This window comes from Papio anubis, chromosome 3, assembly GCF_008728515.1.
Source record: "Papio anubis isolate 15944 chromosome 3, Panubis1.0, whole genome shotgun sequence".
Lineage (NCBI taxonomy): Eukaryota > Metazoa > Chordata > Mammalia > Primates > Cercopithecidae > Papio > Papio anubis.
The window spans coordinates 61435784-61462520 of NC_044978.1; the positions used below are offsets into that span (position 1 = coordinate 61435784).

Consider the following 26737-nt stretch of genomic DNA (forward strand, 5'->3'; position numbering starts at 1 on the left):
GTGGAGGAATGTGTTTGGTTTCTTTCAGGCCGAGGTGAGCAAATTACGAGGTCAGGAGTTTGAGACCAGCCTGACCAATGTGGTGAAACCCCATCTCTACTAAAAATACAAAAATTAGCTGGGCATGGTGGCACACACCTGTAATCCCAGCTACTCAGGAGGCTGAGGCAGGAGAATTCCTTGAACCTGGGAGGTGGAAGTTGCAGTGAGCCGAGATCCAGCCACTGCACTCCAGCTTGAGCAACAGGGCGAGACTCATATCTCAAAAAAAAAAAAAAAAAAAAAAAAAAAAAGGAAGGAAGGAAGGAAAAGAAAGAAAGAAAGAAAACACTACAACTTACCAGATGACATATAAAAAAAAAAAAAAGTCTGACACTACCAAAATTAGTACAGCTATTGTGGGAAACTGGCAGTACTTACTATAGTCGAATATATATGAACATATCTCTGACCTAGCCATTTTGCTCCAACAGTAATGTGCACCAAAATGCATGAACAGAAAAATCCCAGCATTCTTTATCATTCTTCTATCCCTAAACTGGAAATAGCCTAAATGCCTACCAGCAGTAGAATATATAAATAGTGGTATGGTATATGTGATGGTTAATATTGAGTGTCAACTTGATTGAACTTTATTGAAGAATGAAAATCCTGCAATCCAAGTATTGTTCTGGGTGTGTCTGTGAGGATGTTGCCAAAAGAGATTAATATTTGAGTCAATGGACTGGGAGAGGCAGACCCACTCTCAATCTGGGTGGGCACCATCTAATCAGCTGCCAGCGTGGCTAGAATAAAGCAGGCAGAAGAAAGTGGAAGGACTAGACTTGCTGAGTCTTCCAACCTTCATCTTTTCCCCATGCTGGATGCTTCCTGCCCTCAAACATCAGACTCCCATGTTTTTCCGCTTTTGAACTCTTGGATGTACACCAGTGGTTTACCAGGGACTCTTGAGCCTTTGGCCGCAAACAGAAGGCTGCATTGTTGGCTTCCCTACTTTTGAGGTTTTGGAGGACTGATCTACCACTGACTTCCTTCCTCCTCAACTTGCAGACCACCTATCCTGGGATTTTACCTTGTGATAATGTGAGTCAATTCTCCTTAATAAACTCCCTTTCATATCCTATTAGTTCTGTCCCTTTAGAGAACCCTAATACATTATATAATGAAATAATATACAGCTTTGAAAAATTAACTACATCTACAAGCAACAATATGGATATATCTCACAGGCATAGTGTTAGGCTGGTAAACATAAAAGATGGCACACATAAATACACTGTGATTTGTATAGAGTTAAATTTACTTAAAGTTCAAAAAGAGCAAAATTAATCTATTGTGTTAGAAGTAAAGATAGCAGTTATCAGGCCGGGCACGGTGGCTCACGTCTATAATCCCAGCATTTGGGAGGCCGAGGCGGGTGGATCATGAGGTCAGGAGTTCAAGACCATTCTGGCCAAGATGGTGAAACTCTGTCTCTACTAAAAATACAAAAATTAGCTAGGCGTGGTGGCATGTGCCTATAATCCCAGCTACTCAGGAGGCTGAGGCAGATAACTGCTTGAACCAGGGAGGCGGAGGTGGCAGTGAGCTGAGATCATGCCACTGCACTCCAGCCTGGGTGACATAGAGAGACTCCATCTCAAAAAAAAAAAAAAAAAAAAAAAAAAAAGATAGCAGTTATCTTTGGGAAAGTCAAAGGAGTTAAGAAAAAAATGTAAGGAATATGATCAATGATTCATGGAAAATTGAGTATGCATCTGTTTCTTCACCTCTACCTTTTCAGTCCAGTTTCTGGCTCTATCACTCAACCGTGTCACTAAAATATCAAATTACTTACATGTTAATAAGTCTACTGGGTAATTTTCAGTCTTCATCTTTTCCTTTCAGCTTTATTTTACACAATTAACTACGTAGTGGTAGGTAATAGTTAACACACATATGCTAGACACTAAGCGTTTTACATATGTTAATTCATTTAATCCTAAGAACAACTATATAAAATACAGATTATTATTGCCCCCCTTTTTAGGTGAGGAAGTTGAGGCAAAATGGATAAATGGCTTGCCTAGAATCATACAATTAGAAAGTGCCAGGGCCGGGCATGGTGGCTCACACCTGTAATCCCATCACTTTGGGAGGCCAAGGCTGGTGGATCACCTGAGGCCAGGAGTTCAAGACCAGCCTGGCCAACATGGTGAAACCCTGTCTTTGCTAAAAATACAAAAATTAGCCGGGTACATGCCTGTAGTCCCAGCTACTCAGGTGGTTGAGGCAGGAGAATCACTTGAACCTGGGAGGCGGAGGTTGCAGTGAGCCAAGATCATACCACTGCACTCCAGCCTGGGTGACAGAACTAGACTCCCATCTCAAAAAAAAAAAAAGTGCCAAAGCAAGGATTTGAGCCCAAGCAATCTGGCTTCATAGTTCTCCATAGTTCATGCTCTTAACCATAACAGTACACTATATTGCCTTTTTTTTCCCTTAAATTTGTTCAACAATACTACAAAATAGCTTGCGATTTTTAAAATGCAATTAGCCACCTGGTGCAGTGGCTCATGCCTGTAATACCAGCACTTTGGGAGGCCGATGCGGGCGGATCACCTGAGGTTGGGAGTTCGAGACCACTCTGACCAACATGGAGAAACTTCATCTCTACTAAAAATACAAAATTAGCTGGGTGTGGTGGCCTGTAATCCCAGCTGCTCAGGAGGCTGAGGCAGGATAATCGCTTGAACCTGGGAGGCGGAGGTTGTGGTGAGCCGGAGATGGTGCCATTGCACTCCAGCTTGAGCAACAAGAACAAAACTCTATCTCAAAAAAAAAAAAAAAAAAAAATGCAATTAACTTCTGCATATGGTAACACCAAATGGTACAATATAGTTTATTATGAATAAAAAAAAAACCAGTTCTACTTCACAGAGGTACTAATCCCCAAAGTCACTATCTTTCAACTTTTGCCTTGCCACTATAAAACATGAGGATCAAACACACTTACATAAGCCCCTCCTCGATTCTCCTCCCAATTTCTGATGTTTTTTGTTGTTTACTTGGAAATTTTAAATAATTTAAGTACTTTGAACATTTACTTAGTATTTCACTGATTTTAGAAAGAGCTTCTTATATTGCCACTCTATAAAATGAGAATATATCATCCTACACTTTGTTCTACCTTCCAACTGTTGTCTGTTTTTCTTTATTTTTACATTCAACCCTCTTTATTATAAAATATAGCATACACAGAAAAGTACCCCCCCACTTCAAATCAAAACCACAAAATGTACACATTAATGGTTAAAGTGAACAACCATTCCATATAATGACCACCCAGGTCAAAAATTAGAACTCCCATGTGTCCCCCCACCAACACATACCTTTTTTTTCTTTTGGAGGGGGGACAAGATCTCACTCTGTTGCTCAGGCTGTAGTGTAGTGCTGCGATCACCGCTTACTGCAGCCTTGACCTCCCAGGTTCAAGAGATCCTCCCACTTCAGCCACTCAAGTAGCTAGGACCAGAGGCATCAGCTGCCAAGCCTGGCATTTTTTTTTTTTTTGAGACGAAGTCTTGCTTTGTTGCCAGGCTGAAGGGCAGTGGTGTGATCTCGGCTAACTGCAAACTCCACCTCCCAGGTTCAAGCAATTCTCCTGCCTCAGCCTCCGAAGTAGATGGGATTACAGGCACATGCCACCATGCCCAGCTAATTTTTGTATTTTTTTTTAGTAGAGACAGGGTTTCACCATGTTGGCCAGGATTGTCTCAACCTCTTGACCTCTCAATCAGCCTGCCTCGATCTCCCAAAGTGCTGGGATTACAGGCGTGAGCCACTGTGCCTGGCCCTGGCAAATTTTTTATTCGTTTCCATTTTTGTAGAGAGCAGGTGTCCCCATGTTGACCAGGCTCATTTTGGACTCCTGGGCTCAAGCTATACTCCTGCCTTGGCCTCCTCAAATTTCTTGCTTTTCTTTATGGTTTATCACTAAATATGCATCCCATAATTTTGCCTATTTTTAAAATTATATGTAGACAGAATCATATGCTATTTTCTGTCTTGCTTCTTTCATTCAATATTATGTTTTTAAGATTTATACAAGTTGAGAGTAGCTATAGGTCATTTGTTCTGTTATAGTATGTGTATTTCATTGAATGACTATATCACAATTTTTTATGCTATTGTTGATGAATTTTTTGATTTCCAGTTTGGGTCTACTATAAACATGGCTTTTATGAACATTTTTTTTTTCTGGTGTGCGTGTGCCAATTTATTGAGGGTATCATTTTAGGAATAGAATTTCTGAGTCATAGGATCTGCACATCTTCATTTGTTCTAAGTATTGCCAAGTCATTTTCCAACCTCTTGTACCAATTCTCACACCTACTGGCAGCATATGAGAGGTCTCCACATCCTGGACATTTCTTCTTTTTCCTTACATTGTCAGGAGTAATCACTTATACTCTATTGAGTAACCATAATGTACCTTTGTGCTTTGTTCACAGATGGGTCTGAAAATTTAAGAACCCACAAACAGCTTTATGTTATTTTGAGTTTATAATATCTCTTACTACAGAACAGTGTAGTATGAGAGGATTGTATTCCCTTCTTTGTGGTTTCAGTGTCATGATCCCCTAGAAATAAGATCAAATGGGGCTGAGCATAGTGGCTCACCCCTGTAATCCCAGCACCCCAGCACTTTGGGAGGCTGAGGCGGGTGGATCACCTGAGGTCAGGAGTTCGAGACTAACCTGGCCAACATGGTGAAACCCCATCTCTACTAAAAAATACAAAAACTGGCTGGGTGTGGTGGTGGGCGCTTGTAATCCCAGCTACTCCAGAGGCTGAAACAGGAGAATCACTTGAACCTAGGAGGCAGAGGTTGCAGTGAGCTGGGATCGTGCCCCTGCCCTCCTAGGGAACAGGATGAGACTCTGTCACACACACAAAAAAGAAAAAACTATTGATAACAAAATAGGTTTACTTGTGCTTAGGTAATTTGGCAGACATTTTCTAAAAAATGAATGAAATGAGCCTGTCACATCAGTGGCAACAACTAGACAGTATCTGTTGTCAGTGATAACCTTCAAGTTTTCAAGAGAAATTGAGAAGCTTGGAAAACTTGTAACCACTACCATGAACTCAACAGCTTCCTAGTGCTTAAAGACTTCCTGATGAGCTCAGTAGTGATTTTAATGAACCTACTTTTTGCTGTTGTGTAATGAAATGTGTCAACATTTTGGAGGTCTACATAACTCAGTAACCCAGTATTTTTTTTTTTTTTTTTTTTTTTGAGACGGAGTCTTGCTCTGTCACCCAGGCTGGAGTGCAGTGGCCGAATCTCAGCTCACTGCAAGCTCCTCCTCTCGGGTTCACGCCATTCTCCTGCCTCAGCCTCCCAAGTAGCTGGGACTACAGGCACCCGCCACTTCGCCCGGCTAGTTTTTTGTATTTTTTAGTAGAGACGGGGTTTCACCGTATTAGCCAGGATGGTCTCGATCTCCTGACCTCATGATCCGCCCGTCTCGGCCTCCCAAAGTGCTGGGATTACAGGCTTGAGCCACCGCGCCCGGCCTTAGTAACCCAGTATTTTTTAAATTACAAAGTCATAGATAGGGAACATGAAGGGTAAGAAAGACTACTGGCTTTTTTTCTGACTTACAATGTTTTTATTACTATATGTCACGTATATGAACAACCATATTTGTTACTATATAACTGCTTGATTCCAATCATAAGCACTAGTAAAAATATGTTACTTAGAAAACAATTCAAGGTCATATAGATTATCTGGATCAGGCCTTGGCAAACTATGGCCCATGGGCCAAATCTGTCTACCAGCTATTTTTATACAGGGACAAACTAAGAACGAATTTTACATTTTTTAATGATTAAGAAAATAAAAAAAGAGGGGCCAGGCGCGGTGGCTCACACCTGTAATCCCAGCACTTTGGGAGGCCGAGGCGGGCAGCTCGTGAGGTCATGAGATCGAGAACATCCTGGCTAACATGATAAAACCCTGTCTCTACTAAAAAAATACAAAAAATTAGCCAGCCGTGCTGGGGGGCGCCTGTAGTCCCAGCTACTCCAGAGGCTGAGGCAGGAGATGGCACGAACCCAGGAGGCAGGAGTTGCAGTAAGCTGAGATCATGCCACTGTACTCCAGCCTGGATGACAGAGTGAGACTCTGTCTCCAAAAAAAAAAAGAAAAAAAAAGGAAAAGAAAAACAAACAGTATTTTGTTACACATAAAAAAACACATAAATTTCAAATTTCTTTCCTTTTCTTCTTTTTTTCTGAGATGGAATCTTACTCTGTCACCCAGGCTGGAGTATAGTGGCTCGATCTTGGCTCACTGCCACCTCAGCCTCCCAGGCTCAAGTGATTCTCCTGCCTCAGCCTCCGAGTAGCTGGGACTACAGGTGTGCACAACCACACCTGACTACTTTTTGTATTTTTTTTTAGTAGAGACAAGGTTTGGTGTTGAACTCCTGACCTCAGATGATCCACCAGCCTCAGCTTCTCAAACTGCTGAGATTACAGGCATGAGCCACTGCACCCAGCAAAATTCAAATTTCAGTTTCATAAATTAAATGTTGTTGGAACAAGGCCATACTTATTCATTTATGTATTGTCTATGGCTGCTGTCACACTACAACAATAGAGTTGAATAGTGGTAACAGAGACCTTATGTAGTGCTATCATCACTTTATATTGCTGCAGAAAGGCTGAAGGGCAAATATCAGGAACAGAATCAAATAGAATTCTATAAATTGCCTTTCAAATGGTGAATATGTTCAATTAAAAGCATTTGCTTGGCTGGGCGCAGTGGGCGGAGGCAGGAGAATTGCTTGAATCTGGGAGGCGGAGGTTGCAGTGAGCCGAGATCATGCCATTGCACTCCAGCCTGGACAACAGAGTGAGACTCCATCTCAAAAAAAGAAGAAGAAAAAATAATTTGCTTTTAGATTGATATCAGTATTTGGCAGTACCTATCTGTGTGGAGATATTTTTGAAGCTGAAATACGTAAAATGTCATTACAGGTCAGTATTAATAGATGAATATTTGCAACAGATTTTGATGACAGGGAACACAAATCTTGATCCTCAACTAAGTGAATTATCTCCAAAAAGAATCCCATTCTTCTCATTAGTAGAGCTATAGTAGAAACAATAATTATTGTATTTTGAATTTCATCAGTAAAAATTTGTGGAAATTTATTTTCAACCTCATATTAGTACCTAAATTATAGCCTCAATTTTGTGTGTTGGCCTGCAAAGCCTAAAATATTTACTCTCTGGCCCTTTGTAGATGAAGTTTGCCAACTCCCTGATCTAGATCATTGTAAATTTCAACATTGACAGTACATTTTTTTTTTTTTGAGGTGGAGTTTCGCTCTTGTTGCCTAGGGTGGAGTGCAATGGTGCGATCTTGGCTCACTGTAACCTCCGCCTCCTAGGTTCAAGTGATGCTCCTGCCTCAGCCTCCTGAGTAGTTGGGATTACAGGCACCCATCGCCATGCCTGGCTAATTTTTTGTATTTTTAGTAGAGACGGGGTTTCACCATATTGGCCAGGCTGGTCTTGAACTCCTGACTTCAGGTGATCCACCTTCCTTGTCCTCCCGAAGTGCTGGGATTACAGGTGTGAGCTACTGTTACCGGCCTTGACTTTACATTTAAATCATCTCAAGATCTTTGGGGGAAAAAATGCCCTTGTAGGGGGCCCCCTTCTCAGAGGTTCTGATTTAATTAGTCTGGAGTGTAGCTTGGACATCAATATTTATTAAAAGCTTTCTACTGAGACTCAAATCCGTAACCAGAATTGAGAACTATTAGCCTAAATGATGCAGAAGATTGTATACTAGTTGTTGTTTTAGAATGTCATTAAGACAAAAGCATGTAATTTTATTTTTTTATTTTTTTATTATTTTTTTAATGAGATGGAGTCTCACTCTGTCACCCAGGCTGGAGTGCAGTGGCATGATCTCGGCTCACCTCCCAGGTTCCACCTCCCAGGTTCAAGCGATTCTCCCACCTCAGCCTCCTGAGTAGCTGGGATTACAGGTGTGCGCCACCACACCTGGCTAATTTTTTTTTTTTTTTTTTTGAGACAGAGTCTCGCTCTGTCGCCCAGGCTGGAGTGCAGTGGCCAGATCTCAGCTCACTGCAAGCTCCGCCTCCCGGGTTTATGCCATTCTCCTGCCTCAGCCTCCTGAGTAGCTGGGACTACAGGCACCCGCCACCTCGCCCAGCTAGTTTTTTGTATTTTTTAGTAGAGACGGGGTTTCACCGTGTTAGCCAGGATGGTCTCTATCTCCTGACCTCGTGATCCGCCTGTCTCGGCCTCCCGAAGTGCTGGGATTACTAATTTTTGTATTTTTAGTAGAAACAGGGTTTCACCATGTTGGCTAGGCTGGTCTCAAACTCCTGACCTCAGGTGATGTACCCACCTTGCCCTCCCAAAATTCTGTGATTTCAGATGTGAGCCACCTCACCTGGCTATAATTTTTTAATTCTAAAAAACAACTCTGAGAAGCATGTGGAACCCAGTTTGAAAACCACTGGAGAAGATCATAAAATTTCTGCTTAAAATTGCTCTCTAATACGGTTTAAAATTGCAAGCTGGAACAGTGAAAATAGCACTACACTTCAAATCATTCTGCAAAGTTTGATGGACCACTTGGTAATGCCAATCGTGCCAGGCACTAAGGGCATAAAAATGAATAAGATCTGCTTCCTTCACAGACTGGGCATGGAGGGGGTGGGACGCAATTAACTAATTATTTAAATTATTTCACTGTGTTTTCTTTTTATAAAATAGACATAGTTCAGGCTGGGCGCGGTGGCTCACCCCTGTAATCCCAGCACTTTGGGAGGCCGAGGCGGACGGATCACTTGAGGTCCAGAGTTTGATACCAGCCTGGCCAGCATGGCAAAACCCCGTCCCTGCTAGAACTACAAAAAAATTAGCCGGCCGTTCTGGCACGCGCCTGTAATCCCAGCTACTCGGGAGGCTGAACCAGGAGAGTCGCTTGAACCCGGGAGGCGGAGGTTGAAGTGAGCCGAGATTGTGCCATTGCACTCCAGCCTGGGCAACAAGAGCAAAACTCCGTCTCCAAAAAAAACAAAAAACAAAAGACAAAAAAACAGTTAAAGGATTTCTTACATGAAAAAGTTTGAGAACCATTGTCCCATGTCCTCTTCCTTTCCTAGGCTCTCCTCAAAATCTCACCCATGCCTATAACATCAGTTACCATCTAAATACTAGTGATTTACGAGTTTTTATCTCCTGTTCAGGCCTCTGCTCTAAGCCTCCAACTGCCACCTTACTGTCTAGTTTTAGACATATAAAAATCTGTATGTGCCTGGCGCGGTGGCTCAGGCCTGTAATCCCAGCACTTTGGGAGGCTGGCGGATGCCTGAGCTCAGGAGTTCCACACCAGCCTGGGGTAACATGGTGAACCCCCGTTTCTACTAAAAAATACAAATAATTAGCGGGGTGTGGTGGCGGGCGCCTGTAGTCCCAGCTACTCAGGAGGCTGCGGCAGGAGAATCGCTTGAACCCAGGAGGTGGAGGTTGCAGTGAGCCGGAATCGCACCACTGCACTCCAGCCTGGGACAGAGCGAGACTCTGGCTAAAAACAACAAACAAACAAACAAAACCCAAAAACACCAAGGTATGTGCCAGACTAAGATCTTTAATCTGTATTCTCACACTGGTTTTCTTCCAGGGTTCTCTCTCTCTCTTTTTTTTTTTTAAGATGGGAGTCTCGCTCTGTTGCCCAGGCTGGAGTGCAGTGGCTCAATCTTGGCTCACTGCAAGCTCTGCCTCCCAGGTTCACGCCATTCTCCTGCGTCAGCCTCCCGAGTAGCTGGGACTATAGGTGCCCGCCACCAAGCCAGACTGATTTTTTTTTTTTGTATTTTTAGTAGAGACGGGGGTTTCACCATGTTAACCAGGATGGTCTCCATCTCCTGACCTCCTGATCTGCCCTCTCGGCCTCCCAAAGTGTTGGGATTACAGGCATGAGCCACCACGCCCGGCCCTCTCTCTCAAAGAGTACCACCCTCACCCCCAACCCACCATTACCACATCACCTGTATTATCTCTGAAATCCATCCACATTTCTTCATATCCACAGACACCATCCTAGTTTTAGCTATCATCATTTTTTACCTGGCCACATTGATGACCTTCTAGTTGAAACATGTGCATGGACAACAGGCCCCCTTCAATTGGTTCTTCTCACTGAAGCCAGAATGAATGACATTTTTTTCCAATGATCAATTGACAATCTTTTTTTTACTTTAAGTTCTGGGATACATGTGCTAAAAGTGCAGGTTTGTTACATAGGTATACACATGCCATGGTGGCTTGCTGCACCCATCAACCCGTCATCTAGGTTTTAAGCCCTGCATGCATTAGGTGTTTGTCCTAATCCTAAATCTGTACCAAACATATCTTAGAATGTACTTAAGACATGTTAAATCAGTGGAGAAAAACCTTTAATGTCTTCCGGTAGCTCTTTGCATAGAGACTAAAATCCTACAGGACCCTGCATAATCTAGTTATAGCACTTCATTAATATTTTCAGGAACAAATTTTAGAGAACAAGTTAAACTCTGATCAATTTCTTCATGATGCAGTTAAGCCCATTTCCACTTCCATTTTTTTATTTTTAAATTTTTTTTGAGATGGAGTCTTTCTCTGTGGCCCAGGCTGGAGTGCAGTGGCACCATCTTGGCTCACTGCAAGCTCCACCTCCCAGGTTCACGCCATTTTCCTGCCTCAGCCTCCTGAGTAGCTGGGACTACAGACGCCCGCCACCACGCCAGGCTAATTTTTTTGTATATTTAGTAGACATGGGGTTTCACCGTGTTAGCCAGGATGGTCTTAATCTCCTGACCTTGTGATCGGCCCACCTCGGCCTCCCAAAGTGCTGGGATTACAGGCATGAGCCACCGCACCTGGCCCATTTCCACTTTCTTTTTTTTTTTTTTTGAGACGGAGTCTCGCTCTGTCGCCCAGGCTGGAGTGCAGTGGCCAGATCTCAGCTCACTGCAAGCTCCGCCTCCCGGGTTTATGCCATTCTCCTGCCTCAGCCTCCTGAGTAGGTGGGACTACAGGCACCCACCACCTCGCCCGGCTAGTTTTTTGTATTTTTTAGTAGAGACGGGGTTTCACTGTGTTAGCCAGGATGGTCTCGAACTCCTGACCTCGTGATCCGCCCGTCTCGGCCTCCCAAAGTGCTGGGATTACAGGCTTGAGCCACCGCGCCCGGCCCCATTTCCACTTTCATACTAATTTTTAACTAATTTTCTTGGGATCAGTTCTCATCCCTCTTAATTTTATATTTTGAGTTTTCTTTGAAAATCTTTAATCGATTTTTGTAGGTCAAATTCACAGATCTAAATTTTGTCAAATTTTGGTGCATCTGTAAATTTTTTAGTCAACATCAGTTTATTTTTATCTGGAGACGGAGTCTTGCTCTGTCGCCCAGGCTGGAGTGCAGTGGTGGGATCTTGGCTCACTGCAAACTCTGCCTTCAGGGTTCAAGCGATTCCCCTGCCTCAGCCTCCTGAGTAGCTGGGATTACAGGCGCGTGCTACTGCACCCAGCTAATTTTTGTATTTTTAGTAGAGATGGGGTTTCACCATGTTGGTCAGGCTGGTCTTGAACTCCTTACCTTGTGATCCGCCCACCTCAGCCTCCCAAAGTGTTGGGATTACAGGCGTGAGCCACTGCACCCAGCTATTTTTGTTTTTTAGAGACAGGGCCTTGCTCTGTCACCTAGGCCGAAATGCAGTAGTGCAACCATAGCTCACTGCAGCCTTGAATTCCTGGGTGCAAGTGATCCTCCTGCCTCAGCCTCTTGAGTAACTGGCAGTACAGGTACACAAGACTGCCCTACTATGCCTATTTTTTTTTTTTTTTTTCTTTTTGAGATGGAGTCCTGCTCTGTTGCCCAGGTTGGAGTGCAGTGGTATGATCTCGGCTCAGTGCAACCTCTGTCTCTCAGGTTCAAGCAATTCTTTTGCCTCAGCCTTCCGAGTAGCTGGGATTACAGGTGTCTGCCAGCACGCCCGGCTAACTTTTGTATTTTTAGTAGAGATGGTGTTTCATCATGTTGGCCTGGCTGGTCTTGAACTTCTGACCTGAGGCGATCCAGCCACCTCGGCCTCCCGAAGTGCTGGGATTACAGACACGAGCCTTCGTACCCGGCCACTTTTCAGGTTTTTTTTGTATCGGTGCTATCTAATAGTTACCAGTTACATGTGGCTATTTACATTAAATTTTAACACTTGAGTATTAAATAAAAAATTCAGACCAGGCGTGGTGGCTCACACTACAATCCCAGCACTTTGGGGGGCCAAGGTGGGCAGATCACCTGAAGTCAGGAGTTCAAGACCAGCCTGACCAACATGGAGAAACCCCATCTCTACTAAAAAAATACAAAATTAGCTGAGCGTGGTGGCGCATACCTGTAATCCCAGCTACTTGGGAGGCTAAGGCAGGAGAATCACTTGAACCTGGGAGGCAGAGGTTGTGGTGACCCAAGATCGTGCCACTGCATTCCAGCCTGGGCAACAAGAGCAAAACTCCATCTCAAAAAAATAAAAAATAATAAAAAATAAAAATTCAGTACCTCAGTTATGATTGCCTCATTTCACATGATCAATAGCCACATGTGACTAAAGACTACTATGTTGGGTAGAGTAGATGGAGTACCTTTCTGTCACTGTATAAAGTTATATTGGACAGTGCTGTTTTATACTCTTATTTAATGGTTGCTCACATGACCTGTTACCTCAGTCTGTTTGGGCTACTATAAAATAATACCTTAATTTGGTGGCTTAGACAACAGATATTTATTTCTCACAGTTCTGGAGCTGGGGAGTCCACCAAGGTGCTGGCCCATTTAATTCCTGGCTTATAATACATACAGTCATTGGTTTCCTAGGATTTTTTCTATAAGAATATTCCTAGAATTAGGCTATTTTACTGCAAAGTGGCCAAATGACCTTTTTCCCCTTTGTCTAATCTACTATAATCTTTCCTCACATTTCCACATGCAGTTACTATTATTAACATACAGGAGACTCTAAGACTCCCATTCCCAGTCTAACTAAATCTCTAGATTTTGTTTGCAGTATATTTATTCATGAGTATAAATGTAATCACATTCAACATTCAGCAACACTGAGATAACTATGGTCTGTAAGAATGTTTATTTCCCTCAGATCACACAACTTTGGGGAAAATTTTGGTTATTTTTATAGAGATACTGATACTGTTCTGCTAGAGCCTCCCTTGCTTATTTCTGTCTTACCTTGTTTAGGGCATAATAACAAAGAGGGAACATACACACTCAGTTTAAGTTTGGGTACATTAATCAAACGTGACATGTGTCTACTGTATTTACAATAATACCTCTTTTAAAAAGCACAAATGATTAGCTTTTAAAATATACTTTTATTGTGAAATATAATACAAGATTTGAAAATGATTTTTAAAATTTCAATTACTGTGTTAACAATTCAATTATCTTTATGAGAGAAAGCACCACATTACAAAAATACAAAAAAGGAATCTAAAATGCACATGCTAAAATGACAATAGTAATTACATTAGCAAATCATGAAATTCAGAAGCTTTTTCTAATTACAGATCTAAATCAGGGGTCTCAAACTTAGAAGTCTTCAGGGCTGAGTAGGAACTACAAAGTAGAGAAGTTGTCTGATGTAAGAGGGAAGTCCAGTAGGCTGTGGCAAACTGGAGAATGCATACCCAATCAAAAGACTTTTCAAGGCCGGGCGCGGTGGCTCAAGCCTGTAATCTCAGCACTTTGGGAGGCCGAGACGGGCGGATCACGAGGTCAGCAGATCGAGACCATCCTGGCTAACACGGTGAAACCCCGTCTCTACTAACAAATACAAAAAACTAGCCGAGCGTGGTGGTGGGCGCCTGTAGTCCCAGCTACTCGGGAGGCTGAGGCAGGAGAATGGTGTAAACCCAGGAGGCGGAGCTTGCAGTGAGCTGAGGTCCGGCCACTGCACTCCAGCCTGGGCGACAGAGCGAGACTCCGTCTAAAAAAAAAAAAAAAAAAAGAAAGACTTTTCAAATTCAAAAATTTTTGAAACATTATGTACATCAAATAAAACAACTGTGGGTCAAACTGGCCTACGTGAACTACCAGTTTACAACTCTGGTCTAAATGAATTTATAATATTTTATGTAGTACCTAATCCTCAAAATGGCAGACAAATGGCAGACCGCACTTCGAGATTTTTTTTTTTTTTTTTTGAGACCGAGTCTCGCTCTGTGCCCCTGGCTGGAGTGCAGTGGCCGGATCTCAGCTCACTGCAAGCTCCGCCTCCCGGGTTTACGTCATTCTCCTGCTTCAGCCTCCGGAGTAGCTGGGACTACAGGCGCCTGCCACCTCGCCAGGCCAGTTTTTTGTATTTTTTAGTAGAGACGGGGTTTCACCGTGTTAGCCAGGATGGTCTCGATCTCCTGACCTCATGATCCGCCCGTCTCGGCCTCCCAAAGTGCTGGGATTACAGGCTTGAGCCACCGTGCCCGGCCTCGAGATTTTTTATATATATGTATATGTATATATGTGTGTATATATGTGTGTATATACATACATATATGTATATGTATATATATTTACATATTTGAGAATACTTAAGCCACCATTTTGGGGGGAATAGATTAAAAAATTCTAAGAAAAGTTATGTTGCACTTTGAATTCATCAACTGAGGTAGTTTTAGGGAGATATATATATATATATATTTTTTTTTTTTGAGACAGAGTTTTGCTCTTGTTGCCCAGGCTGGAGTGTAATGGCACAAACTTGGCTCACCGCAACCTCCATCTCCCAGGTTCAAGTGATTCTCCTGGCTCAGCCTCCCGAGTAGCTGGGATTACAGGCATGTGCCACCACGCCCGGCTAATTTTGTGGGTTTTTTTTTTTAAATTTTGTATTTTTAATAGAGACGGGTTTCTCCATATTGGTCAGGCTAGTCTCGAACTCCTGACCTCAGGTGGTCTGCCCACCTGGGCCTCCCAACGTGCTGGGATTACAGGTGTGAGCCACCGCACCTGGCCTAGGGATATATTTTTAATACATCTGGTTAAGAGATGAAATTTTAAAAATACTTTCTTTCACACTTTATTTGGGAAAAGTTAGTTATGCCTAAGAATTAATTAAAACTAAATCAAAATTTCATTTTTTAACAATAGAAATTCACACAACATAGTACATTATTGCTTAGTAAGAAATGTTTATGTGAACAATAATAAAGTACTGGTTTTACTAAAACCATTGTTCAAAAAGCATTCAATCATATAACCTCAATATATACATAATATAAGAAAATCGTAATTCAGTTGACAAGTTTTATTTAAAGAGTATTTTGTGGAAGAACTTTAGTAGATTTTATACTTTCGGTTAAAACTAAAGGTTCTCATCTGAACATGTAAAATTGCTTATCGCTCAAAGAGCTGTACAGTGTTGGCTTGTTGTGCCAAAGTAGTTTGAAAGAAGTTACTACTTTACCATCAATAACTTTAATAATTTTTAAATATTTGTAAAAAATTAAGATGATAGAGGCATTAGAGGTGACAAATGAAATCTCCTTTAAAAAGACTGCAAAGGCACATTATAATTCAAATATCTTTAGTAACTAAGAATACCTATTTAAAAATAATTCACAGACAACACAGATTTCAAACGAAACTCAAATATACCTACTGTAAAACTTCACACAATACCCCAAAATATTTTCTACTTTTTTAACATTTTAGCTGAGAGCTAGAGAAGTTTAACATAAACAGAAAGCACCAAATCTAGCCATATAATCCCCCATTTAAAAGAGTTAATAGCTATTACATAAAACTTTATTTTCTGTAAAATAGTTTATATGGGACAAATCAATTGCATATGTGTCTATTAAATTCTGAAATTAAAAACCAAAGCTGTTAAGTATTTGGGTAGTTAGATGGTTAGTAATCCAAAGAGTAAGCATATAAAAAAAGTAATTAAAAAAAAAAAAAAGGCTGGGCGCGGTGGATCACACTTGTAATTCCAGCACTTTGGGAGGCCGAGATGGGCGGATCACGAGGTCAGGAGATTGAGACCACGGTGAAACCCCATCTCTATTAAAAACATAAAAAATTAGCCGAGCGTGGAGGTGGGCGCCTGTAGTCCCAGCTGCTGAGGAGGCTGAGGCAGGACAATGGCGTCAATCTGGGAGGCGGAGCTTGCAGTGAGCCGAGATCGTGCCACTGCACTCCAGCCTGGGTGAAAAAGAGACTCTGTCTTAAAAAAATAAAATAAAATAAAATAAAAAAATAAATAAATAAAATAAAAAATAAAATAAATAAAATGTCAGGTCGCGTGTGGTGGCTCACGCCTATAATCCCAGCACTTTGGGAGGCCAAGGCAGGTGGATCACTCCAGGTCAGCAATTTGAGACCAGGCTGGCCAACATGGTGAAACCCCTTGTCTACTAAAAATACAAAAATTAGCCAGGCATGGTAGCAGGCACCTGTAATCTCAGCTACTCAGGTGGAGGCAGGAGAACCACTTGAACCCGGGAGGCGGAGGTTGCAGTGAGCCAAGATCATGCCACTGCACTCCAGTCTGGGCCACAGAGTGAGACTCTGTCCCCCCCCCCCCCCCCCCCAAAAAAAAAAAAAGACACAGTATCCATCAGTCAATGCAACAGGTCTTCCAATGTTTCCATTTTTGTGAATTGAAACTTTTTCAGTAGGGAGAAATAAGTTTGGCATTTTGTTTTGTTTTGGTTTGAGACTGAGTCTTGCTCTTGTCTCCCAGGCTGGAGTGCAATGGTGCGATCTCGGCTCACTGCAACTTCTGCCTCCAGGGTTCAAGCGATTCTCCTGCCTCAGCCTCCTGAGCAGTGCCTGCCACCACGCCCGGCTAATTTTTTTTTTTTTTTGAGATGCAGTTTTGCTGCTCTCTTGCCCAGGCTGGAGTGCAGTGGTGCAATCTCAGCTCACTGCAACCTCTGCCTTCCGGGTTCAACAAATTCTCTTGCCTCAGCCTCCTGAGTAGCTGGGATTACAGGCACACGCCACAATGCCCGGCTAATTTTTTTGTATTTTTAGTAGACACAGGGTTTCACCATGTTGGCCACGCTGGTCTTAAACTCTTGACCTTGTGATCCACCCGCCTCAGCCTCCCAAAGTGCTGGGATTACAGGCATGAGCCACCGCACCCGGCCTATTGGCATTTTTTTTAAACCCTAATCTTTAGTAAAGTTTTAGTCTAGCAAAGTCTAATGCATTTTATCTGCAGAACACTCATTTTGATTATTATTATTATTATTTTGAGACAGAGTTTCACTCTTGTTACCCAGGCTGGAGTGCAATGGTGGGATCTCGGATCACTGCAACCTCTGCCTTCCGGGTTCAAGGAATTCTCCTGCCTCCCGAGTATCTGGGATTATAGGCATGCGCCACCATGCCTGGCTAAGTTTTTGTATCTGTTAGTAAAGAGGGGGTTTATATTGGTCAGGCTAGTCTTGAACTCCTGACCTCAGGTAATCCGACTGCCTCAGCCTCCCAAAGTGCTGGGATGACAGGCGTGAGCTACCACACCCTGTCACTCACTTTGATCATTAAAAGCACTTGCATTCAAGTAGAGGCACATATCAAAAAAAGAAAAAAAAAAAAAAAAAAGAAAAAGAAAGCAAAACACTTATCTATGAAGCTATCAGGATATTTTAGAATTCAAAGTTAACACTGATTTTATACATCATAAGTATTTATTTCCACAGCAGAAAATTAGTTGAACACAAGATTATGAATTCACCATATATTCAAAAAATAAACATGTTTTTCAAATAAAGTCAATAGTGAAATGTTATAAGGGTACAAAGTAAATGCTGATATATTAAAATCTTGGTTTGATTTAGCAATTTTACTAAAACCCAGAAGAGTTTCTATGAATAAATTTATTTAATTTAATAAATTATTCATGATTAAAAATTTAGTTTTCATAGATAGTAACAACAGACTAAACATTGAGTATATGGGATTCCAATGAACAATAATAAAAATACTTTAACATTATTTACTTCAAATATTATCTTGAAATTATTCAAATGTATTCGAAGTTTATAGTTAACAGATCTGTAACAATGAATTCCAGACTACATTGATAGCGATTAGATATATTAGTGCTGTCTGCTTGTCCTTCACATGATCATAGGATGAAGCTTCCTTTTGTAAGAAACATCTTGGCCACACTGGTTACATATAATAATCCAATTAGTTAGCGTATTTATGGAGGAAGCGTTCAAATGCATCATAGATGGCTTGTCTAAAATTAAATATGAAAGAAAAACTCTAAGTAACTAACAAAAAGGGGGGACAAACAATGCCTTTACCGTAATTTATTTCCAAATTTATCTGTGGCTTGCAACTTTACATCCTCTCTAAATAGCTATGAAACAGGCAGTTTACCCTCCTCAGAATGGGTGTTTGAATCCATGTAACTTTTTTTGTTTTTTGAGACGGAGTCTCCCTGTGTCGCCCAGGCTGGAGTGCAGTGGCGCAATCTCGGCTGACTGCAACCTACGCCTCCTGGGTTCAAGCAATTCTTCCGCCCCTCCAGGTTTAAGCAATTCTCTGCCTCAGCCTCCGGAGTAGCTGGGATTACAGGCGCATGTCACCACGCCCGGCTAATTTTTTTTGTATTTTTAGTAGAGACGGGGTTTCACCATCTTGGCCAGGCTGGTCTTGAACTCCTGACCTCGTGATCCACCTGCCTTGGCCTCCCAAAGTGCTGGGATTACAGGCATGAGCCACTGCGCCCGGCCTTTTTTTTTTCTTTTGAGACAGGGTCTTGCTCTGTCGCCCAGGCTGGAGTGTAGTGGCATGATCTCTGCTCACTGCAACTTCTGCCTCCCAGTTCAAGTGATTCTCATGCCTCAGCCTTCCAAGTAGCTAGAATTACAGGCATGCACCACTAGACCCTGCTAACTTTTTGTATTTTTAGTAGAGAGGGGGTTTCACCATGTTGGTCAGGCTGGGCTCGAACTCCTGGCCTCAACTGATCCGCCCGCCTCAGATGCATGCAACTTTATCACCACTACTGGAAAACATCAAACATACTTCCAACTTTGATGGATCTAGAAGCATTATCTTTTTCTGAAGCACTTTTTTGTGCCTTAGAATATATATATCTTCATACACACATACATGCACACACACAGTGGCATATGTGTGTGATGTGTGTGTATAAAATAAATTATGAAAGAAAAAGGGACTGATTTATCATCACTTTGTTAAAAATTAACTATGTGACTTTTCAGAATGTAAGATTCTGTTTCACAGATTATGATATAGATGCTTTTCATTTACTATGAACATGTTCCTAGCTACTTAAAATCAAAAGCCTTGGTTTCCTACATTAACTTTACCGAGTATTTTAATATTTCAATTGAAAACGAATAGACAAATTTTATCTTCCATAAGGTATTTTTTTCTTTCTTTCTTTTTTTTTTTAGAGAGAAGATCTCACTATATTGCCTAGGCTTGCGTGCAGTGGTTACTCTCAGGTGCAATCGTAGCACGCTGCAGCCTCAAACTCCTGGCCTCAAGCTATCTTCCCACCTCAGCCTGTTGAGTATCTGGAACTATAGTCCTGCGACACCCTGCCCCACTCACAAGATATTTTTTTCTAAAGCTGTTTTTTTTTTCTATTGTATAATACATTTTCATAGCAGAATATTCAGAAAATCCAAAATATAGGAAGGGGAAAACATCATAATCCCATCACTCACATCTACTGTTAATCTTTTCATATCTTTCCTCCAGGCTTTTAAGAAAATGCATGTCTAGGCCGGGCGCACTGGCTCACGCCTGTAATCCCAGCACTTTGGGAGGCCAAGGTGGGCGGATCACAAGGTCAGGAGTTCGAGACCAGCCTGGCCAACATGGTGAAACCCCGTCTCTACTAAAAATACAAAAATTAGCCGGGTGTGGTGGTGGGCGCCTGTAATCCCAGCTACTTGGAAGGCTGAGGCAGGAGAATTGCTTGAGCCTGGGAGGCAGAGGATGCAGTGAGTCAAGATCACGCCACTGCACTCCCGTCTAGGTGACAAGCAAGACTCCAGCTCAAAAAAAAAAAAAAAAAAAAAGAAAGAAAGAAAAAAGAAAATGCATGTCTATATTTTCATGCAGTTTAAATAATAACTATGAGATATTAATTTTGTATCCCATTTGTTCAACTAAGCATTTCCTGACATCCTAACAAAGCTATTAAGACTATCTTTGGCCGGGTGTGGTGGCTCACACCTGTAATCCTAGCACTTTGGGAAGCCGAGACACGTGGATCACGAGGTCAGGAGATCAAGACGATCCTGGCTAACACAGTGAAACCCCGTCTCTACTAAAAATACAAAAAAAAAAAAAAATTACCCAGGTGTGGTGGCAGGCGCCTGTAGTCCCAGCTACTCGGGAGGCTGAGGCAGGAGAATGGTGTGAACCTGGGAGGTGGAGGTTGCAGTGAGAGATCATGCCACTGCACTTCAGCCTGGGTGACAGACTTGAGACTCTGTCTCAAAAAAAAAAAAAAAAAGACTATCTTTGAAACTGATAGCCTGCTAATAGATTATTATTTCCAATATGTTGGGAAGTCATAGCTTTACAACATGCTTGTCTTTCTTTGGCTCAAGGATTCGATCCTTGTGAATTATAATGAACCATGAGAAGGGAAAAAATTAGAGGTCGATATTTGCATGTTGGTGTAAACACATAAAGAGATTTTGTTTTGAAGATAGATATGACAGCAATAGGGGAGAAGTAAAGAGGACTTTGAAATTATTGCCCACTGGATAATTTTTTTCCTCAGAGTTAGTTCCAGGCACTTGCTCTTGTGGAATGAATCTGAATTTGTTTACTTCCTGGTGCCTGAAGTTACAATACGGGCTTGTGTACATGTGAGAAGGGTTAGGAAAGGTACATGTCCCTTTTTAATCATTTAAATAGCCTCTTATTCACTTGTATTATCAATAAGCTCTAAATAACACAAAATATTAGAGCACATAAAGGAATGGCTTTATTTAGTTATTTATTCATTCATTCATTTTTTGAGACACAGTCTCACTGTCACCCAGGCTGGAATGTAGTGGCACAATCTCAGCTTACTACAAGCTCCGCCTCCCGGGTTCAAGTGATTCTCCTGCCTCAGCCTCCTGAGTAGCTGGGACTATAGACGTGCACCACCATGCCCGGCTAATTTTTGTACTTTTTTTTGTTTTTGTTTTTGTTTTTTTGAGACGGAGTCTCGCTCTGTCCCCCAGGCTGGAGTGTAGTGGCCGGATCTCAGCTCACTGCAAGCTCCGCCTCCCAGGTTTACGCCATTCTCCTGCCTCAGCCTCCTGAGTAGCTGGGACTACAGGCGCCCGCCACCCCGCCCGGCTAGTTTTTTGTATTTTTTAGTAGAGATGGGGTTTCACTGGGTTAGCCAGGATGGTCTCGATCTCCTGACCTTGTGATCCGCCCATCTCGGCCTCCCAAAGTGCTGGGATTACAGGCTTGAGCCACCACGCCCGGCCTAATTTTTGTATTTTTAGTAGAGACGGGGTTTCACCATATTGGCCAGGCTGGGCTCAAACTCCTGACCTTGTGATCAACCCCCACCTTGGCCTCCCAAAGTGCTGGGATTACAGATGTGAGCCACTGCGCCTGGCAGCTTCTTTTATTTTTATGTTTGGTGTGTGAAAAGACTGAATTTTTAAAAATTCTACTATTCCAATGTCATCTAAACTCTGTTAAGTTTTGAAGTGACTGATGGGGAATGGAAGAGGTCAAATAGCTTAGTAGTGACTCCACCTGAGCAAGTTACTTAATCTTTTTTGTTCCCTTTATTCTGCGTAAAGGGGATAATAACAGAGCAATTGCCCTAGCATCTGGCACATGATAATAGTTAACATTTATGTCTCTCAAGTGAAGCCTTCATAGTAGCATTTTTGAGTTTTCATATTTGACTTTGATTATAAATCTACTCTTCCTAATACCTCTTAGCTATACTCCCACTTAGATACACAAAAGAGTGAAATAAATTTGATACTAATTTACTAATGCAAACAAGTGAGTCCTCTGCATTCACAGGTATAACAGAACTTTAGACTCTTCTTTTTTTTTCTTTTTTTTTTTTTTTTGAGACAGAGTTTTGCTCTTTTTGCCCAGGCTGGAGTGCAGTGGCGCGATCTCGGCTCACCGCAACCTCCGCCTCCCGGGTTCAAGCGATTCTCCTGCCTCAGCCTCCCAAGTGGCTGGGATTACAGGCATGTGCCACCACCCCGGCTAATTTTGTATTTTTAGTAGAGACGGGGTTTCTCCATGTTGGTCAGGCTGGTTCGAACTCCCACCTCAGGGTGATCCACCTGCCTCGGCCTCCCAAAGTGCTGGGATTACAAGCGGAGCCACCGGCTGGGCCCGGCCTTAGACCTTTTTGAGACGGAGTCTCGGGCTGTGTCACCCAGGCTGAGTGCAGTGGCGCTGATTCGGCTCACTGCAAGTCTACTTCTCCCAGGTTCAGGCTATTCTCCTGCCTCAGCCTCCCAGTAGCTGGGACTACAGGCTCACCACCACCGGGCTAGTTTTTTGTATTTTAGTAGATGTGGGGTTTCACCATGTTAGCCAGGATGGTCTCGATCTCCTGACCTCAGATCCTCACTACTGGCCTCCCAAAGTGCTGGGATTACAAGCGTGAGCCACCGCGCCCGGCCTTAGACTCTTCTTAAGCAACCCTAGCAACCCTAGGTAGTCACAGATTTTTATTTGTTTATTTATTTTTGAGACAGTGTCTCACTTGTCGCCCAGGCTGGGAGTGCAGTGGCCGACCTCGCCACTGCAAGCTCTGCCCTCGGTTCAAGTGATTCTCCTGCCTCAGCCTCCCGAGTAGCTGGGATTACAGGTGCCCGCCACCATGCCCGGCTAATTTTTTGTATTTTTAGTAGAGACGGGGTTTCACCGTGTTAGCCAGGATGGTCTCGATCTCCTGACCTCGTCATCCACCCACCTCGGCCTCCCAAAGTGCTGGGATTACAGGCGTGAGCCACTGCACCTGGCCTGTTTATTTGTTTTAATTTTGTTGTGCCAGAGGGCCAATGAGTATTGGATAGTCTGCTCACTCACCAATAGGGACTCAAATGCTGCATGAATGCTTCTTAAAAGATCATACTATAAAAAGAAAGGTTTACTATATCCTTCAAGACATGACAGACTTGAAGAATTGGTCTATTTCTCAAAAAGGTGACATTTATAAGTTGAGCTAGATAAGTAACAACATACGAAAATTATTTCTTACCTTAACAAGAGCTAAAACATGTCAAACGTATCACATACAATTCTTCCATTAGATAGTTATCCAGTTGGCAGCTTTTTTGAACACTTATGGACAGGGCACTGATCTAATCATTTATGTGAACTAATTTATTTAACCATTAATAATAACATGATGAATATGTTCCAATAATGCAGAATACCAGAAAACTAGTTTTAGCATAAAAGGTTTTGTTTTTTTTTTTTTTTTTTTTTTTTTGAGACGGAGTCTCGCTCTGTCTCTCTGGCTGGAGTGCAGTAGCACAATCTTGGCTCACTGCAAGCTCCACCTCCTGGGTTTTAAGCCATTCTCCTGCCTCAGCTTCCTGAGTAGCTGGGACTACAGGCGTGCACCACCTACGGCCGGCTGTGCACCACCTACACCTGGTTAATTTTTTTTTTGTATTTTTAATAGAGACGGGGTTTCACCGTGTTAGCCAGGATGGCCTTCATCTCCTGACCTCATGATCCGCCCACCTCCGCCTCCCAAAGTGCTGGAATTACAGGCGTGAGCCACCGCGGCCGGCTAGCATAAAAGTTTTTATAAGTTCTAACTAAAATAGTGGAGTCATATAAAGTTGTTAACATTAAAAGCACTTCTTCTTTAAGGTTCAATATTCACTTGCTAACTGAAAAACATTGCTAAATTATTCCACAGATGTTCAGGCCATTCTGAAAAAACATCAGAATAGAGTGAAAAAACTCTTGATGCACCAAAGCAACTTTAACAAGCCGTGATCGTCCTTCTCACATCCTAAAATACCTGGCCATTAATATTTGAAGAGGGGAAAGCCACACGATAAAGCATGCCTATGATATGCATCATGCCTAGTTCTCTAGAAGAAAAAGAAAAGAAGATGAAATCCTAGGAAAGAGGGAAAAGTAACTCAATGTGAGATTTGTGGGAGGTGAGGGGGGGAATTCAAAGATTGAAACAGATAATAAAAATATCTAATCTTTTATATTTGTTGAAGCAAAAAAATCCAGAAAACAAACAACAAATGAACGAATTAGCCGTTTAGACCAGCCATCTTACCTGAAGAGTCCTTGTTTAAAAAGATAAGCACTAATATGACCCCCTTCTAAGTATCGGATCTCACAACCAGGCCAAATTTCTTGTAAACTTCGAACTCCTGTTCGTGGAATATAGGCATCTTCTTTGGCTTGAACCACTATAATGAGGCTTGGATCAACTGGTACTAGGTATAGAATTTTAAAAAATTCAACATATACACATTAGAAAATAAAAAACACCACACAATGTAGTAAATAAAACATTCATCAAACTAAACATTTTTTTGAGACTGAGTCTGGCTCTGTCAGCCCAGGTTGGAGTGCGTGGGTCGGATCTCAGCTCACTGCAGCTCCGCCTCTCCCGGTTCACGCTTATTCTTCTGCCTCTTCAAAGGCCTCCCGAAGCTGGGACTACAGGCTCGCCACTTCTCACTCGGTTAGTTTTTTGTATTTTAGTAGAGACGGGGTTTCACCTTTGTTAGCCAGGATGGTCTCGACCTCCCTGACCTCGCGGATCCCCGCCTCCGCCTCGCCTCCCAAAGTGCTGGGATTACAGGCTTGAGCCACCGCCTAACATTTTTTTTTTTTTTTTTGACGGAGTCTCACTCAGTCGCCCAGGTTGCAGTGCAGTGGCTCGATCTCGGCTCACTGCAAGCTCTGCCTCCCGGGTTCACGCCATTCTCCTGCCTCAACCTCCCGAGTAGCTGGGACTACAGGCGCCCACCACCACGCCCGGCTAATTTTTTGCATTTTTAGTAGAGACGGGGTTTCACCGTGTTAGCCAGGATGGTTTCGATCTCCTGACCTCGTGATCCACCCGCTTCGGCCTCCCAAAGTGCTGGGATTACAGGCGTGAGCCACCGCGCCCGGCCTAAACATTTTTGATTAAGTTAAAAATCAACTATAATAGGCTACATTACTCATCTCCAGTACGAGATAAACATTCTAAAAATGATACAAAATACTGTGGTTTTTTAAAATTAACTAATTTCTTTCTTTCTTTTGTGTGTGTGGGTACACAGTATATTTATGGGTTATATGACGTAAGATATTTTGATACTGGCATGCAATACATAATAATCACATCAGAGTACATGAGGTATGCATCACCTCAATAATTTATTTTAAAGATGGGATCTCACTATGTTGCCCAGGCTGACGTGCAGTGGCTATTTACTGGCAAGATCATAGTGCACTGCAGCCTTGAACTCCTGGGCTCAAGTGATCCTCCCTCCTTAACTTCCTGAGTAGCTGGGACTACAGGTGAATGCCACCACACTCAGCAATCTAGTGGTTGTTGTTTTTTTTTTTTTTTTGGGAGACAAGAGTTTCACTTTGTCACTGAGGCTAGGGTGCAGTGGTGCAATCATAGCTCACTGCCACCTTGAATTCCTGGGCTCAAAGGATCCTCCTGCCTCAGCCTCTGAGTAGCTGGGACTATAAGCATGTGCCACCACGCCCAGCTAATTTATTTATTTATTTATTTAATTATTATTTTTTGAGATGGAGTCTCACTCTGGTCCCCCAGGCTGGAGTGGAATGGCACGATCTTGGCTCACCGCAATCTCTGCCTCCTGGGTTCAAGTGATTCTCCTGCCTTAGCCTCCTGAGTAGCTGGGATTACAGGCGCCTGCCACCATGCCCGGCTAATTTTTGAATTTTTAGTAGAGACGGGGTTTCACCATGTTGGCCAGGCTGGTCTCGAGCTCCTGACCTCAGGTGATCTGCCCGCCTCAGCCTCCCAAAGTGCTGGGATTACAGGCGTGAGCCACTGGGCCTGGCCACCCAGCTAATTTTTACATTTTTTGTAGGGATAGGGTCTCACTATGTTGCCTGGGCTGGTGTCAAACTCCTGGGCTCAAGCGGTCCTCCCACCACAGCCTCCCAAAGTGCTAGGATTATAGGCGTGAGCCATTGTGTCCAGCTCCAGAGTGTGTGTTTGTGTGTCTGTGTGACAGAGTCTTGCTCTGTCACCCAGAATGGAGTGCAGTGGTGTGATCTTGGCTCACTGCAACCTCCATCTTCTTGGGCTGAAGTGATCCTCCCACTTCAGCCTCCCAGGTAGTTGGAACTACAGGCACGCACCACCACACATGACTACTTTTTCGTAATTTTTTTTGGTAGAGACAGGGTTTTACCATGTTACCCAGGCTGGTCTTGAACTCCTGGGCTCAAGCAATCCACCTGCCTCAGCCTCCCAAAATGCTGGGATTACAGGCATGAGCCACCACGCCCGGCTGTCCAGTGTGTTTTTTAATGAGTAAGATAATCTTAAATTTTCATAGATAGAATGTGATACATTTAAGTAAAGCAACTTATCTTTGCAAACATATTCTGGAGCCAACAAAAAAATATACCCTTGAAATA

General features: G+C 42.7%; 1 protein-coding gene across 16 annotated transcripts in view; it reads right to left on the minus strand.

Moving 5' to 3' along the window:
* Positions 1 to 17768: 17768 nt before the first annotated feature.
* ABHD18 (abhydrolase domain containing 18) overlaps positions 17769 to 26737 on the minus strand; it is a 70209-nt gene continuing 61240 nt past the window's right edge. For all 16 annotated transcript variants that reach the window (XM_031664281.1, XM_031664283.1, XM_031664286.1 and 13 more), the window contains 2 exons: positions 24393 to 24555; positions 17769 to 18344 (listed from right to left, as the gene is read on the minus strand). In XM_031664281.1, coding sequence (XP_031520141.1) covers positions 18293 to 18344; positions 24393 to 24555 — 215 coding nt within the window. In that variant the 3' untranslated portion in view covers positions 17769 to 18292. The remainder of the gene's footprint in view (positions 18345 to 24392; positions 24556 to 26737) is intronic.